The sequence below is a fragment of the Varanus komodoensis genome, unplaced genomic scaffold (assembly GCF_004798865.1).
Source record: "Varanus komodoensis strain SLA01 unplaced genomic scaffold, ASM479886v1 scaffold29_1, whole genome shotgun sequence".
Lineage (NCBI taxonomy): Eukaryota > Metazoa > Chordata > Lepidosauria > Squamata > Varanidae > Varanus > Varanus komodoensis.
Window position 1 is genome coordinate 1528505 of NW_025335759.1, and position 18562 is coordinate 1547066.

Below are 18562 nucleotides of genomic sequence, written 5' to 3' on the forward strand. Positions count from 1 at the left end.
GACTGTGTGAACTGGCCCTGTGTGAGTAAGTAAGATGGCAATACAGTCTCTTTCAGAGGGATTTTATCCTCCCTATACTTAATGTAAAACCACTGCTTCAGAGTTTCTCAGTGAACCTAATGTCTAGTAAGTGTTGGCTGAAGGGTTGAACAATTTTGGATAATAAAATGTTTTTTATAAACTAAAATGTTTAAGACAGTGTGTTCATATGTTGCTACCTGGTCTTTATTCTTCCAAAATGATTTCTAATAGCTTTTATATAAGACTAGAGATGTGGAGAAAATTGATTTTTAATCTTTCTGTAAAGATGCCTAGCATAGTTCTTTCCTCCATTTCTTGTTCTGTGTATTCATCTAATGTATCTTTTACTGCTAGACATTTAAGTCTGCTGCAAGTCAGTTTAATTTTGAGCATGCCAAAATATATGAAAAATATGAGCATTTCTGACAGTTTGGTTTTTGTTCTATATGTTCTAGCTTTAGGGGCTACTTTCTGAAGACTCCCCTGGTCAGTAGTTAAACACTTTTGGTAAAGGTAAAGGTTTCCCCATGACATTAAAGTCCAGTCATGTTTGACTCTTGGGGGTGGTACTCATCTCTGTTTCCTAGCTGAGGGAGCCAGCATTTGCCCTCAGGCAGTCATGTGTCCAGCATGACTAAACACCGAAGTGCACGGAACGCTGTTACCTGCCCACCAAAGTGGTACCTTTTTCTCTACTTGCATTTGCATGCTTTCGAACTGCAAGGTTGGCAGGAGCTGAGATGGAGCAAACTCACCCCGTTGTACAGATTCGAACCGGCGACCTTTTGATCAACCAGCCAGTGGCTCAGCAGTTTAACCCACTGCACCGCCTTTAAACACTTTTACATGCTTATAAGTATAATATATACCTTATATTTTGATCTAGCTACGTAATGATAAATTATTGGTTAAACAACCTGCTATTAGCCAAGGCTTTGCCGGCATGCATTGCTTTCCATATGCTCTCCCCTTCTGCTTTGCATCTGCTTAATTAAACAACCTAGAAATGCCCTGCCCATCTGTGTTCATCATGGCCTGTGAACCTGCAGATTCCAGTTATTGAGGGAGAAACAGCCCAACAACCAACACGGTATTAAAATTCTGGGTTGTTTCTCCATCAGTAACCCACAGTTCTGGATTTGCAAATAACAGGGAGCTCTTGGGTTGTGGATGCAAAGTAGGAAGCAGGAGACGTGCATGTACGCTGGCTGAAGCTTTGACTAGCTATGGACTTTCTAAGCTATAGTTAGCCATTATGTTTGAATCAGGTCTTTATGCATGAACCAGGCCTAAGATAACCAAGCTACTTCACATCTATAAGGAATGCTAAAAGAAATACTGTATTTTTCATTTTCCTCCAAATTTCCATTTTTTCTCATTTTTTTGCCATAGCTTCAAAATTTCTGGAAATTTCACATCTCTAGGCTGCTCAGAAAAAGAAAAAAACCCTTCAGTAATATGCAATGACCTGGTTCTCAAATAATGTAGGCCAGCATGTGAATGCAGTTGAGTTTTCTCTCTTGTTGAGTTGTTACTGTAACAGGAAAATCTGATTTGAAATGGTGTGTTTTGCTGTAGTGGTTTCCTTTGTGTATTTTTCCTCAGCTCCCGCCCCCACTGTGTGCTTTGCACTGATGATCTTGGTGGTGGTCTGTTCATACTGGGTGAGGATTTGAGAGAGGAAATACCACTTCTTAGTTTTGATTGTCTCTGCGTGCAGGCTTGTGCATTTGCATGCACACCTAGAGGAGAAGAAAGCAGTGCAACTACGTTAATCTCAAACTATGTTTATTTACTTGGTGCTCTATCCATTCCCCTTCCTATTAGGCTGTTCCCTTTACCTTGAACAGATCAACTTCTTCCTGTACTTGATAAGGCTGTTGTGTGACTGTGGGTGAGTCTGTCTTCTTGGGTGCCTTTCTAGTGCAAGGAAGATGGTTCCTAAAGGAGTGCTTTACTGTATTGCTGTACATGTATCTCTCTCCCCTCCACCCCCTTGCCAGGTTTGCGCTCATAATTTTGTCATAGTACTTGAAGATAGAGAGTAAAGCTGTTGTTTCTCGGCTTGCATGCCTGTGCATGTATTTGTCTATGTGCCTAGAGCAGGAGAAGGAGGTATTGCTGTATTTATTTAATAACAGATTGATTTACTTCATGTCCCTCCTTTCTTTCCCTTCCAGTTAGGCCCCGTTGTCTTCCCCAGACAGGCTCACTGTGTTTTCTACCTGGAAAGAGGGTCTGTTCTGGGAAAAAAGCTTGTGATGAGGTACACATAGTAGCACACATCCTCCAAAAGATGTCATGGGATAAATAATAAATGGGATGGCAGAGGGATGAGTGTGTGGGGTGATGTGTGTTTCCCCTTTGTAAGACATCAGATCTTCTTGGTGACAAGTGTTCAGATTATTTTGAAAGGGAGCTTGAGGTGAAAAGAGTCAGTAGCCAAGTCAGGTGATCCCCCACCTGTCTTCTCCATTTCTTTCTTTTAGAATCCCAGTGGGTCAATTCCTGCAATAAGCTGGCAAGATAGGCATGCAGACCAGTCTGCAGACAATTGCCTCCTAAAAGATTCACTTTCTTGCGATCACTTGGTGATACTTTGTACTTTTTGATGAAAAATTCAACATAGAGTAGCGGGATCTAACCATTGCCTTGCCCCTTTTTTTCTGCATCACTTGCCACATATTGTGCTTATACCACTCTTTCTCTCTCTGTTCTTTCTCCCACTGCCCCTCTGATCTTCTTCCGAAGGGCTCCTTCCTACCAGGCCATCCCTTATCTTCTCCTCTTCCTGGTGCCACAATATTTATTTAACCCACACCAGAGCAGCTGCTGCCAGAGTCTCTCCGTTAGATTCACCTGGAACTTGTACAATTTATGCTGAGGCTCAGTTAGCCTGGCAAGTCCGAGAGGGCACAGGTGTCTTACAGTGGGATGGAGCCTATCACTACTGCATTCCCAGTCTGTCAGTGTCAGTTCTCAGTATTCTCAATAGATTCTCATGTATCAGAATGCAGAAAACAGTACAAACTCAGGTGCTGAATAGGTAAAAATGGTTTTAAAATAGTTCAGTGCTTTTTGGAATGCAAGTCTCCTTCCTCAGGAACTTGCAAAGTTTTCTAGTAACTCTTGAGATATAACAGACTTGAAATTGGTTTTAAAATGAAAGAGTAACTTTGTGTTCATGAATGGCAGTAGCTAGAAAGTAAGTATTGGTACTGCCTATTTCGGTACCTGAGTTTCTTCTGTTTTGGTTTTTTTCCCTTTTTTCTGCAAGGTGCTTTTCTCCCTTTATTTTACAGTTCTAAATGTCATCATAGCATAGATACATGGTTGAACTGGAGGTGGGTAGTTTCTTGGTATTTGGTTTTTATTTTAATATCCTAGTTACTTTTCAAATAGGGTTATAATATATTTGGTTTAGTGTCCTGTTTTTTTTTCTTTTTCAGAATTCATACTATTATATAAATTAAACTTTGAGTGCTATAATCAGGATGGGAAAACAACTTGCCATCCTTTAATATGTTTAACTTAAGAACTTCTGTGACTTTTCCCTTCCTCTAGCAAGCAGAACTATATTGAGATTTTTTTGTTAATAACATAATACACGTGAAAGTAAATGGCAGAATCAGTTTTGAACAATCATCCAGGCTTCAGGGAGTTTGTGTGTGCGTGCGTGCATGTGAGAGAGACAGAGAGAAAGCAAGTGCATTGTAACTCCCTTAGAGAACTGGGAGTGAGGTATTTGTTTTTGTTAAAATGTGTATTACTCAAAATATCAAGGGCAGTATCCTGTTGTTCACATGTGCTAGTAGGATGGACCATTTATTCAACAGGAATTTTGAATTTCTACAGGCAACCTCAGCCCCATTCTGGAAACAAGCAGAATATCCTCTTTCTGAGGATATTCTTAGATTCCTGTTGTACCCGTAGTCACCTTCATTGCTGCAAAAGAGACAGCCTGAGTGTAACACCAGTATAGAATATTGCTCAAAGTTCCAAGGCATGCTTAATCTTAAGCATGGATTCAGCCATGCATATTTCTAAGTACACTTTTCAAGATGGGACTGAATCACTGATAAACTGTGAATTATGAATTCTAGACCAATAGGAAGGCTGGCACTGGTATAGGCACACAGAGATTCCTATAGTGTACCTCTGCTAGTTCTCCTGCCCTTCTAGCATCAATATGACAGGTATAGGAATCTTTGAATCCCCCAGATTCAGGGGAATACAGCACCCTAAGCAGGGAACACATTCATTTTTATTCAGTTTATATCCTGCTTTTTTCTTACAACAAAGTCAAAGCGGCTTACATCATTTTCCTCCTGCTGTCAGTGTTGTCCCCACAACAGCAAGCCTGTGTGGTAGGTTGGGCTGAGAATCTGCAACTGGCCCAAAGTTACCCAGCTGGCTCCCTGGCTGAGCGGAAGGACTGGAACCCAGATTGCCTGAGTCCCAGTCCCACACTCTCAACTGCTATACCACACTGGCTCTCAGAACAGAATGCTTTGTTGCATGCTAGACACAGAAACAAGAGATATGGGACTTTATTTGACTGTGTATATACACTGAGAGAACAATGGATCTTGAAGTAGGTTTAATGTGTTTTTAAATTAGGATCACTATTAGAGGTGATGTATTTTTTATCTTTGATCATCTATAATGTTATGTTTGAGCAAATAACTCTCTTACCTGTGCTATTTCCTGTGATTTATCCCATCTTCTATCAGCTAAAGGTGACCCCTTACCATTCACGAGATTCATTTGACGTTTGTGATGTTAATCATTCTGTTGTATCAATTTGTTCGTTCAGGTTATCTTTTGGTGGCTATGTTTGCAGGTAGAATATAGAGAAATGGATGAGAGCCTTGCTAACCTTTCTGAAGATGAGTATTACTCTGAAGAGGAAAGAAATGCTAAAGCAGAGAAAGAGAAAAAGCTGCCTCCTCCCCCACCACCGCCGCCTCCTGAGGAAGAGAATGAGAGTGAACCCGAGGAGCCATCTGGTGAGTAGGTTGTCCCCATCCAGCAGAACAGCAATCCTTATGCCTGGAAACATGTATTTGGAGGCAGTTCACACACTCATATGTCCTTTCCCCAGGGTTTAGCTTAGATTTGCTATCAAATGAACAATGGTATGCCATGCAGAAAGTTCTGATGATGGGCCACATGATTTGAGCCTGGCAGATCCTTTTGGTTCAGCAAATCTGCAGGGTTCAATCAACTGTTCTTAAGATTTGACTCCATTACTATTTTGCCAGATCTTAAATTATTTATTTATTTATTTATTTATTTTAGACCATTTACATGCTGCCTATTGCGCCATAGCATCTCTAGGCGGCTCACAATCAATCTCTAGGCAGCTCAAATTAAATTACCAAGCATCTTAGTTTTCATTCTGTCTGTGTTCTATTGGAGAAGAATATCAGGAATTGTTTGAAATCTTTTGCCTTTGTTTCGCTAAGTGCAGTCATTTTCATTTAAAAAAATATACTGGACTTCATCACACATTTTAGCTATTTGGTAACAGGACTAACATTTGGGTGCTCTTATCAAAATGGTTCCTTCTGATCTAATATTAAGACACTCTTGTTCCTTGATTTCTTAATAAAATAAGTGGTTCTAGTTTTGTGTTAACTTGTCACAGCTGTTTGCTTATCTCTGTTACATTTTAAAAATTCAGTTTCAGAAGGAAAGTCATGAGTGTTCTTTCTGTGAACTCCTAAATTTGCATCTTCCTGGTAGTTGTGAGTCTAACTTGTATCCTAGGATACTCCTAGCTAGATACAAAGTAGTGTCATTTGTGTTCCTGAAACCACAATTGCCAAGCTCCAGTTGCAGCATATTGTAATGGTATTATATCATACTGAATTCTTCTTCAAAATGGCATTTGACATAGCTCTTCTCTTTTAACAAACTTCATCCATTCTGCATGGCATCAAGTTTTCATAGCTTCATGAGGAAACCTTCTAGCTGTCGAACTGCTAGGCTTATTGTTTGGGTTAAGGAGGAGGTACTAGTTGCATTAGTTGAGTGAACAGAATTTAGTTTATGTCACTTTCAGGTGAATTTAAGAGAATATATTTAAATATAATTAGACTTGGCATTGAAAGAGTCATATGGTTATGTGCCAGTTGTCATCTCTTGGGAAAACATAGTTGTGTGACATTTTTATTTATTCATGAAGTCTTTTACTGTTTCCTATCTCTATGCTTAATTTGTTTATTAAATCGCCAAAAGTTGTATTAGAAACTTCTGTCACTGTTCTTTATGGAAGGGATATCCATCCCATACAAGATGCAAGTCTTAATTTTTGCAACTAGTTATTTTTTCCAGTAGTTACCTGTGAATAGGATTTCTTCATGTCTCCATCTCTGTTAGGGTTCAATCCTATGCATGTGTAGGATTTTTTCTTATCTAAACATGCATAAGATTGTGTCCTTAAGAACTCACTTTCATTGAATAGATAGTAAGGGCATACCCGCATTCTCTGGAATAGATGGAAGCTAATGTATATGTACTTTTCAAGAGACAGCATTAGTGAAGACGGCTGAAATCTAAGTATGTAGTAGGCAATAGATACCTTCTGTTTTATTGTGTATGTTGACACTCATAAGAAAGAAAGACAGAAAGAAAGAAAAAGAGACATCTGACTATTTTGTAGGTATGAGTTTGCTTCAGAATTGCATATCTTCATCTAAACTGGAAAAAAATTAACTTGAATATAAATAGCTTGCAGGTATATGGTATGATGCTCAGGATTCTGCAGGTATTGGAACTTGGTTCTTTACCCATGCCATGTATGAGTTTCTTAGTAGAAAGTTTGTGCTGACAGTTTAAAACCAGGTAAACCTTATTAATTCAGTGGTTCCCACTTAATACTTAGAAGAACTTAAATTAGTTGTGACTAATGTACACCTGGTATAGCTTACTAAACTCCACTCTCAGGATTTTGTAGTAATCTTCTTTTGAAAATCTGTACTGGGAATGGCAGAGTTAGCCGATTAATAATGAGATGTTTTGACATGACTGTACTGCAGTAGCGAACATTCTCTTTATTAACACAAAGAAAGGGTTTTTCATTTTAAATACCAGTTTGTCACTGTTGCTAGTGTACGAGAACGTCTACATTTTTAGAGCTGGAAGCTGTTTACTTTCAGTATTTTTCTACTTTCAGTTCAGTTATCAAAATAAATATTTTCTTTTGTTAAATTTGCTAGAGTGGGTTTTTTCTTTTGGGTAGGTCCATTCTTACCCCATCATTTACTGCCTATCCTCCTTCCTTCTCCTACTCCAATTTTGCTAGCATTAGCATAATGTGTGTCTTGGGTCTCTTCTTTCATGTATTTATATTTGAACACAAAGTAACTTGTTTTGCCTTTTTTATGGCACATAACTAGTCACTTACTGGGCTAAGTTGGTGGAATATTGAACCTCATTGTTTTTCATACTGAGGTGGAGATTTCCGTTTTTTGGCTGCAGTCTCACAAACCATCATCTTACGTTGATGGAAGAGGACGCAAGTCCCCTGAACTCTGAGGCTCACAGACATCCTGGTGGAGAGCAGAGTGTTCTCAGCTATCTTCTTTTCCCCGCTCTGCATTTTTCCATCTGGCAGTGGCATTTCTGAGTGGGAGGGAAGGAGGTGGGAGGACTTCAGGATACCTCTATCCCAGCTTCTCCACTTTCCTCCCTTCCCCAGCTGCTTCTCCATCTCTCCAAGGTTGTTTTACCAAGCTTGCAGACCAGTCAATGCAGCTCTTTCCATGCTGGCTGAGAAGGGGGTAAAGGGGGAGCAGAGCAACAATTCCCAGCAGTGAGGTCAGAGTGCTGTCTCTGACCTTGAAGCTGGGGCTTGGAATTATCCTATGGCCCCATAGAAAATATCTGGGGCCATAGGATCATTTCCTAAGACATTGAAAATAGTGTCTGATTAAGTGTTCTGCAAACAGGTGACACAGCAAGAATTGGTTGTTCTATTGTGTGGCACATCAATCTGTTTTATGATTTCTTGAGAGCAACAGTATCAAAATACTTGAGTAAAACATTTTATACTCTCCAACTGCATTCCTGTGATTTTTGGAGTTCTCAGAAATAAGTAGATTCATTTTAACAAAACAGTTCTGAAAAGATTTTTTGACCCATAGATAATTTTATCTTCCCAAATGTGAACATAAACATTACATTAGAAATAGACATTGCTGCCTTATTTTTGGCCACTTAAACGTTGCACACTGTCGTTGCAGTTAGGACTCATGTTTTTATGTTGTTCTTGCCACAGAAAAGGGGTGCAAATGAAATACAATAACTCAATTTGATGTATCTTAGAGTGAAAGTAATCCATTTAGCATGATAGTTATGAACTTAATAGCACAAAAGTTCTGCTTAGAAAATCTTTGGTTGAAAACCAGTGAAATGCCATGGAGGGAAGGCCATTTTAGAACCTAGGAGAGGTGAGCTCAAACTTGTTCAAGTTCATTGTGTCTCAGTGGGCATGCTGTGCTAGTTCCACGGGAAACATAGTTTGCAAGTCCTTGGGTTTGAGCATTACCTCTTCTGTGTAGAGCAATTTCTGCTTCACTTATCAATATTAGTCATGATTTGACATTGCGCATGTTCCAACATACACCATATTTCTTTTATTGACTAAACTGATTACAGGGTGTATGAGTTTTCAGACCATGGTGACAAGGGGATATAGTCTGCATGTGTAATGCAAAATCATGGTTAATATTGAGAAAGGAGGGGAGCTTCTGTGTCTGGCTGCCCATTTGCAGACCCTGGTTTACTAAGAGTAGCAGTAGATAGTGCTCAGTCTGGTTGACCTTGGTCCATCACCTCAGTTTAACCTCCTCAAGTGAGAAACATATGCAGGAAATTACTCATAAGGGTAAATCATTGGATACAAACACAGTAGATTTAAATACAGAGATTTACTGTGTGATTTTAAAAATACTATTTGGGTGCAGTATTTTTTGGCAATTTCTCCTCCATTATGATCACCCATATATAGTTTGTTATGCAGTTAAATAATATTTCAGGGTGTTTTGTAATTCAAAAGACTTGTTTCAAAAGGTATGTTTATAATCTCTGCAAATAGCCTAATTGCCATTTTGCTTTAAATGCAAAGTTTTATATTTTATTGGGCTTGGAGGAACAGAGAAATGTGTGCATTAGAATTGGCATGTACTAAAGTTTTTTTTTCTTGTTTTTCTTCATGCAGTATATGCAGTAAACTAGTTTACATTTCCACAAACTAGTAGGAAGAATTTTCTATGCATAGCTATTCTATAATCTGCCTTTAGTAACTGGGGAACCAGATCTAATTGCCTGTCTTGGGAAGGAGGCCAAGTAGCTTCAGTCTTTCCCTTCATCGGTGCTTCCTCTGCCCTTGGCCTTCCTCCATTAGAACGTTCCTTTGAATGCTTTTTTTCTTTACTACTCCTGCTCTGCTATCTCATGGCATGTGCCTTTACAGTCTCTTTCTCCCTGTTGCTGCATCACTTGATGACATGGGCAAAATGGGAAAGACACCATACTATTCCATGTACAAAAGAAAATCCAGGTTGTCCTATATGGCCCTTCTGTTTTCTCCTTTGCCACTTTTCTGAAAGGGGGGGGAGTAAAAAAAGAGCCAAGGAGAGGGAGATGGTACTCGTAGGCTACTATTTGCTTGCCATCTAAAGGTTAATATTTTAATATTTCAAAACTGAGGGTTCACTGAATCTACTTGCTGCTTCCTTATAGGTGAGTCCCTTTCCCCACATCTGGCACATGCCTGTGTGTGCATTTGAAACCCTGCTTGAGGTGTTACATGGAGCAAACTCTTTTATTTCCTGTTCAGTTTTGGCAGGAAACAGCAGGAAGATTAGCCAAAAACTGAATTCACAGAGCAAGAGGCATCTCTTCTTTCTTTTCTTCAAGGAAAATAAGGCTTTGCTCTGAGTTGGGGCTTTTGTAACAAAGTGCTAGATGTGCTTGTATGCTACACCTTGCAAAAACCTAATGGGAAGAGAGCAAAGCCATTTCTTCTATTACTTGTTCTTCATGGTGGGAAGAAGTGATAGAGTCCCGTCTCCCCCATTTTCACTTAGGTTGCATTGTTCAAGAGGTGGCAGAAAGTGATGACATGCTTTTTATGTAAGTTCACTCGCTGCGGGATTGAGACAATCTCCATTCTCTGGAAGAAGAAAGAAGAGGTGGCTTTCATTCTGCCAACTGCCTTGCTACTTCTTCACCATATGTACTTGGAGTGGAATGAGTGAGGGAGTGCTGGTTTTTCTCTCTTGCTACTAGGATTTTGAAGGCAGCAGCAAGAAGCTAGAGAGCCTTCTGGCCGTTAGACAGTATAAACATGAAATAAATAATAACACACATCTAATACTTCCTGCAAAAACTCATCTCCTGTCACCTTCCTCTGTGGAAGAAAGAGAGTAGTAGTAGTTGTCCCTCTCCCTTAGAGTTTACCATGCCGCTGCAGCAGGGTGATGCTTGCAACTTTTGCAAAAGAAAAGCTTAAAGTCAAATATGAGTCCTCTGTATTCCCTCCCCTAAGTTCTGGTATATGCCATTAGACTTGGAAAAGTGGACACAACAAATCGGTTTGGCTTGTTAACCAAGTCAGAGTTAGTTGACTGCTCTTCAGAATGCACTTTTATATATGAAACAGGAAATATTTATCATAGCAGTTTAGTTCAAACATGATAATTATTAATTATCACATCAATGTCTCCCTACCACCTTTATAAAACCTGTGAAGCTAGAAATGGCATAGTGTACTGATAGCAGTTGATCCAGAGACTAGCATATCAGGAAAAGGAGACTGCCCTGCCCTTAATTCTTATAAGGTTAGTTTGCACATAGGAGACTGTAAGTTGCTCAGGGTGCTTACCATCTAGTATTGTTTTGAAGGTACCATTATTGATGTTGGTATAAGCTACCAGTGGTCGCTGGAAATGCATCAATGTATTCCTAAGCCTTTTCCTTCTGGAGATGCATTATGTAGGTAAAAACAACAGAATGAAACTGCCCAGTTGAAACGTGGCACTGCACCATAATTTAGTTTATGGGAATCAGCTTGTTCAGACTCAGATGCTTCAGTCTGTTGCCACTACTCCAGCATGTGCCAGAAGAGTAGATTTGAAGCATTTGCTTTCTGGTTTAAACTAAACTAGCCACAGTTTAGCATAGGACAAAACATAAGCTAAGCTTGGGTTTATTGCAGCGATAGGCAGCCTAGTGCCCACCAAATGTTTTGGTTTATAACATCCATGATCCCTTATCACTGGTTATGCTGCCTGAGTCTGATGCAAATTGTAATCCAAAACATCTGGAGGGGTCCAAGATGCATTTCCCTAGTTTATTCAAACAAGCCAAGATGCAACTGGTTTTTGATCCTAGTTTTCTGCACAGAATGTGAAAACTGTGGTTTCTGATCCTGTTTTTTTCCCCCAAAAAACATACAAAACCCTTGGCTGTTAACTTAAACCCAGAAGCAGATAGCTTTATATGTTGAGCTAAGTGCAGGCAGATCAAGATAATATAAGGCTTTTGTTCTAATGTGTGTTCTTCATTCTTCTATCTGGCTGTACTGAAATGTAGTGCAGTATTGCTTATGCAGATTTCATGTCTTTGATGACTACAGGTGAATACTAGTTGAGTCAGTGTAAAGGTTGTTTAGCATTTGGGTGGTTGTAGGATGCATACAAAATCTGCGTAGATTTAGACAGTTATAGATTGTGGAAGCAAAGTAAGCTGATAGCAGATTTCTTTCCTTCAGAATGAGATATATTTCCAAGCAAGCCCTAGCCAAAACTTATAAAATCCTTGATGTTTCAAACCCTTGGTTAGACTATCCATCAACATAGTCTTCCTATTGGTAGCAGGAAGTATAAGCTTCTTTTTGTTCTAATCTGTTAAAAATTGTTAAAAATATTTACCAACTACATGTTCTACAAATACTGTGTACCTCTACTTCTTCCCATAAGAGTCTGACAAAGGGTTCCAACAACAAGGATGAATATTAGAAGATTGCAGAGTGTGATGCCCATGACCCAGATTCCAGAAGATGGAATTTTCAAAAAATGTTTTCTTCCCCGCTAGTTGGTGAACTACTAAACATGAATCGCCAACTACCACGTCTTCATGTCCCCGCAATGACTTGAACTTGTGGAGCAAGGTCCCTGAGATCTCCTCTTTCCTTCCACAGGGCAAGCAGGAGGACTTCAAGACGACAGTTCTGGAGGGTATGGAGACTGCCAAGCATCAGGTGAGGGTAGCGTTTGATGCTTGCCACATAGTAGCAAGAGCCCCCCAAATTAGGGATTGATGCTTGCAATTGTGCGTCGGTGTGGGTGGCCAACTCTTAGCAAGAGGTGCAGGAGAAATATATTTACCCACTAAAAAAGGGAGGGATAACTTGGTGTCATAGCTGGAGAACATCATGGGAAATTTAAAAATACCCTGACATTCCTTAGGCAGATTTTGCAGCCCTCCGTGCTTCCTTGTATTTGGTGGGTGAAACAAGAAGGAAACTCGCACCCTAGTCTCAGAGCCTTTTACATTGCATGGCTTAATCCTGTATATGATTCCAAGGAGTGATGTCAGAGGAATGCCCTTCTATTCTAGTCAGTTGCTGTCCATTTTAATAGAATTAGGCAGCAGTCCTGTAACATAGTCTTGGAGTAAGCTCTGTTGAACACTCAGAAACCTTTAAGTAAATATGCATAGGATTGTGCTGTAAGGCATATATGAAATTCTCAGGAAGCTTCAACTATCTTAGTTTCTTTTTGGCAAGTTCATTAAGAACTTTGTCAAAATGGCCAGTCCCCCTCAAAATGGCCAATTGATGCATGTAGACTAGAATGTAATTTTTTGGAGCAAGTTATAAAGGGTTAGCTCTGGGTCCATCCTATAGTATGAACCCAATGCTAATAAGACAAGCTTTTCCCAGGTACTGTAGATTTAAGGTGGAGTATTGTCTCTTTGCTATTGAGAGATAAGCATCATATATTTAATTCCTGGAATGGTGGATTGGATAAAAGTGTTAAAGAAATTGTGATGTAAATGGCTAGGAATTCATTCTACTATCTCTGAGATTTCTGCGAAATACCATGTGAGAACTTTATTGGTGGTCAGGCAGTATTGCTTTTTGAAACAGTAGGGAGGCAGAACTGTTAAATGCTGTTTTTCTGATGAGATTTGGTAAGGCTGAAACAACCTTAAAGGCCAACTACTAAGCATCTGTACTGCAATAGATTGGTTTTTAAAGGCCTCAAGAATGTAGTATGTGTGCTGGGATCATTTTGAGCCTCTGGTGGAATCTGCCTTTTTCTGTGAATGGCTCTGAGTTTGTGCTTTTTTCTCTGTTCATTTGTGCCCTTCTCTTCCTGCAAAGACCTTAGACCAACACATGTTGGTTTCTCAGCCAGATACTAGTAAGGCCCATTGCTTAGCTTCAGAAGTAGGACTGTGTCTTCATTTATAGGCAATTTCTAGAAATGCATCAATTTAATTAAGGCAAATGCATGTCTTGATTTAGATCATGAGACAGCATTGAGTGAGGAGGAGACTTGTATATTTGCCAAAGATAAGTGGAGGGTTACAAATTTATTTGTAGGTTTCTATCCTTTACCTCTAGGGGTCTTTCAAGATACTTTGCACTCATGGGGCCTTACTAGCTTGCTCTTCTTATCTGCCTGTTTTTTGGCTGAAAATCAGAGTAAATGGTACAAGGCTATTTGTAGTTTGCTTAATTACACTTAGGATGGCTTAGATGAACTTGCTGCAGGAACTGATACTCTTAAGTGAATTGGTTGGAATATTTAGTAGTTTTATCTATTTCAGAATTTATTTAGATTGCTCTTCTTGATTCAAGTAGGAAGACATTCTTAGTTGAAATATGAAATCACACATAAAAATGTACCTGTACTGCTGATTATATCCTACATACTTTCATTAGATTTCCAAGTAAATTCCATATTATACAATGGTTTTATAATATGATTATAAACTTTATAACAGAGTTTATATTTGTCAGGACTTCTTACATAAGGACTTAAAATCTATGGGCCATCTGGAATGAGCAAGCATCCTAGTGGATGCAGCTTAATCATTCCCGATTGGTTCCTCCTGCCAGTGGGAGTAGCTAAACAACCCAGAGATCCTCCATCTGTAGTTTGTTTACTGTTAGGTTTGAACCAGGATCTGAGGCTTGTTGCTCTCTTAACAAACTGTAGCTTATGATGAGTGTGGCTTGTTAAGAGAGGAAGGAGATTCTGGTTAGGACAGAAAGCTGAACAAGCCACAAATTGAAGCTTCCTGGTTTGTTTAGCCACTCCCATTGGTGGGCAGAGCCATTGGAATGAATTTGGCAGCACAGTTGCTCATGCTGGATAAACCTCCAAGAGCAATGCAGAGGTAACTATTTCAAAGCACATAACAAAGATTTATGTAACACTTCTTTTACATGTTTCTGCCATATAGTTTCAGGCTTCTATCTGCAGTTATGAGGACTAAGAGTTTTAATTAGTTAAAAGATGTGAGCTGGCGTGCCATAAACCAATTTGTAGCACTTGCACTCTCTGATTGCAAATTCGGATTGCTCTTACATTGCTTCCCATGGCACCACATGTTGCATCAAATCCTTTATGCATAGCTCCCTTGTAGCTGATGGAGCCTTTTGCAGTCTTTTCTCGATACAGGAGGTATTTATAGGAGAACAGAGTGCTGGATAGTTCCTTAACTGGTTCAGCGACACTTTTGATTTGTAGACTGCACCATCTTATCTCTTGAGTACTGAATCCCACAATTTAAATACCTTGTGAATATTTATGTTCTGAATTTATACAAAACACCCTTCATGACAAAAGCCTGAATGTTGGTTCTGGGGTCCACAGATAAACACTTGCTCCACCCCTAGAAAATCCTACATAAAGATACTCTCAGAGTATCATATAAATATCAGAGAAATAAAGTGTGGCTGGGGGGATTTTTCACTTTGTGTTGTACTTTTGCTAAAAGCAGAAGCCACACAGGCAGAAGTGAGATAAAATCCTGTTTCTTGTCCAGCTTATCTGTGCAGCAAGCATGGATTGCAGAAGACAGCCAGGATGCTGGGAGAAAAGGAGTTAGTGATCATAAACAATGGCTGGTACTATGCCAAGCCTGGATTTGTGGAAATCCAAACATGTCAGCAAGTATAATACTGGAGCACAGCCTGTAGTCTTGCGGTACATAGATCTCCTCTCTGAGGAGAATGTGTGTATTACAACTCTGACTGCATTTTGCATACTGGTGTGGCATCCTCCATATATGCAGCTGTGGAGAGTGTTCCAGCACAAGGAGCTGCCCTGTGTTTTATATGAGTTTGAGTCCAAGCCTGTAACTACTTAGTTCAGTGAGTTTTACTCCCACTAGGATTCTTACCACGTTGCAATATAGAGAGAATTGCATATTGGAATGCTTCTTCACAGGGAGGGAGTCATGTAGGGGACCTCTTTGCACACAGAAAACCAGCTTAGAGGGAGAGATAAGTTAGGATCTTTCTTCCTCAACACTTACCTTTCCACAGGTAAGGTGTTTCTAATCATTTAGAGTATTCAAATATAAAATCCTCCATCTACTATCTGAAGTATAAGGGTTCCAGAAAGGCTGTAGCCTAAGGTATATTTTTATTGTATGTGGCCCTGAGTTAAAGCAAAGAGGGTTTTATAGTAATGCTGAAAATCTGGGCAGAGGCTCCTGCTAGTCATCAAGCTATACTTGGTAGCCTTGCTTTTGTGCCACAGTTTCATAAGTTCTCTTGAAAGTGATCAGCTACACACTTGTGCTCTCAGCAAGACTGGAAAGAGCATGGACATTCTGTTTCTTGTTTTGTTTTGTTTTTAAAATAAGTCAGAATCTGATTTCCCACCTACAACTGCCATGGAAAGAACCATAGCATTTGCATTCTGAGATTGCAAAAGCGGCCTACAAAGGGAGAATGGTGGTGAGCAGGGGGGAGAGAGACCAGCATAGGAGAAACCTGTGGCTTTTCTCTCTAGCCCTGCATCCAGCAGCCCAACTACTTTAGCTAGACTATGAGGTCCATCTAAAGGAAAACGTAGAAGAAGAAAGATGTGAAGCCAAGCATCACCTCTGTCGCTTCTCCACCCTGTCAGCAGCAGGCCAGGGAGTAATCGAGAGCACTGCCCCACAGGATTGCACCTTTGGTTTGTGCCTTTCTTGCCTTGTCATAGGACCAAAATGCTCAGTTTCAGTGTATGAGTATGACCCATCCCCGTACAGCAGGCATTCGTAACTGCATGCCGGTTGCCATCTCTTAGGACTGCCCCTTTTGGATATAAGCCAGCAGCTTTTACACAAAGCTTTTCTTCATAGCCATACCCTAAACATGGCTATGTCCACCTTGATGCTCCTTCTGTATGTCAAGGCATGGGAGATGATTTGTGGGCAAATTGGTGATGTCAGCATTTGAACCACAGGAACATTGAACCAACCTTCCGTCCGTCCGTCCGTCCTTCCTTCCTTCCTTCCTTCCTTCCTTCCTTCCTTCCTTCCTTCCTTCCTTCCTTCCTTCCTTTGAAAGCTTCCTTGTCATACCATTTTCAAAGTAATGGCCACCATGCTGAGAAACAAAAGGTGCTATCTTACAGGTCTTCTATGCAAATCTGTGCTCTCTTTCTCTCTCTCTCACCCTCCCCCTCTCCCTGCATTTGTTTCATGTCTGTTATATACATGTCTGCCTTTATATAGAGAGCAACATGAAAATACAAAAATGTATATTTTTCCTGTCTTGAAATGGTCTGCAGGGTTTTAGGTCAAATTTGTGCTTTATAATGCTCTTATTTAATATCTATTTTTCATTATAAATAGGACTAATTATAAAGGAATTAGTCCTAGAAGAGGCTATTTAGTGCATTAAGTGCTAACCCTCAGGTTGGACTGAGGTTCCTGAGTAAATCTAGGAGTTCGGAAGACTAGTGCATGCAGCGGGTACCGCTGTACCTCAGGTAATGTAATATTGAGTTTAACTTGGAAATAACACCGTTTCTTAAGAAGCTGATTCAAGCTGATTTCAGCTTTAATGGCTTAATATGTACTGGAAGTTTTAGTTTATTTTGCTGAAACTCACTTTTCACGGTTTTTTAAGCCTGTACTTGTCTGTCTAATATTGTTAGTAAAAGGTCTGTGTTCTTGCAAATGCTTATGCAAACATTCAATGTATTTACTTTGGCTGCAAGCCTAAATACAGTTACTAATGAGCAAGCCTCATTGAAGATTCAGAAGTGAGTAAACATGCAGACACTGATTTAAACATTCCCATGGGTTTCAATGGTTTGTCCTTTGTCTTAAGAGCAAATCTAGGTGTATCTGCTTCAGTGCATCTTTAAGCACCAAAAGTATGACTAGGATTTGGCTGCAAACACTTGTGTCAGTGTAATTGAAACTTTCCGTGTAGTCTACCATGACGTTAAACATGTTTTCTTGGCCCGTGGTTCTTTAGAGTTGGGATAGGTAGACTTCAGGCTTTCAGGATTCACTTTCCTTTATTAGAATGCCAAGATCTACTGAGTCTAGTGCAAAAAGCAATTAGTGACACTGAGAGCAGCACACTGTTAATAGTGCTACTATTAATGCTGTATGCATTAAGGAACAAGGTGTTTCCAAGTATCTGTTCAGCACAGTAATTTGTTATTGCTACAAGAAGCAACTTTCACACACAAGCCACTCCTAGATTTCCTTGTAGAATTCCTTTTCAGTAATCTTACTTAGGAAGGATGACCCTTTTTAGTTGGTGATGTTGTTAAACAATTAGGGGTCAAAAATGTTGGTGTTTCTAACTGTAGAGTTGGTGCTTGCTTCAAAACCTCTGGAATTCTAGCATTCTTTACTCAGCCATCACGACCCCAAGCAGTAATCCTTTGTACTCTGTTCATTCTAGGAGTCCCCTATTTCTGCCGACGTCCCTCCCTTCTGCTGGGGTTTGTGTTTATTTATGTTCTGAGTCCCAATCTCAGGTGGTTAGCCAGAATTAATTGACTCCTGGTAAACAACATCCTGGCATTTCAGGCACTTTTGCATACTTGTCACATCTGTGTTCTTCCATTGTAGGTGTGGAGGGTGCAGCTTTCCAGAGCAGACTTCCACATGATCGAATGACTTCACAAGAAGCAGCTTGTTTTCCAGATATTATTAGTGGTCCACAACAGACTCAGAAGGTGTTCCTTTACATCAGAAATCGGACGGTATGTTGATCACTTGAAGCAAAATGCATTTTTCTTGTCTCAAAGAAAGGCACATCTCCAGATGTACAGCCTTTCATTTTGCATTTGGAATTGGGCTGGCTTGCTCTGTTGTAGTTTTTGTGCTCATATTTGGAAATCTATATGGCTGCTTCATCCTGAAACCTTGCTACTTAATGTTGATTCTAGTAGCACATCCTGGGAAATTTTTATTTTATGAAGAACAGATTTCTAGTCATTCATGCTATTTGTGTTTCAGTTGTTTGACTACTCAGAGTTGGTGTGCAGCCAAA

The 18562-nt window shown here is 39.8% G+C and overlaps 1 protein-coding gene across 2 annotated transcripts in view; it reads left to right on the top strand.

The window, feature by feature from the left end:
- Positions 1-18562, top strand: part of KDM1A (lysine demethylase 1A) — a 40596-nt gene that overhangs the window by 2372 nt on the left and 19662 nt on the right. The window contains exons 2-4 of one of the 2 annotated variants that reach the window (XM_044435352.1): positions 4865-5030; positions 12233-12292; positions 18139-18272. In XM_044435352.1, the coding sequence (XP_044291287.1) occupies positions 4880-5030; positions 12233-12292; positions 18139-18272 (345 nt within the window). In that variant the 5' untranslated portion in view covers positions 4865-4879. The remainder of the gene's footprint in view (positions 1-4864; positions 5031-12232; positions 12293-18138; positions 18273-18562) is intronic. The other variant, XM_044435354.1, reaches the window with a different exon arrangement.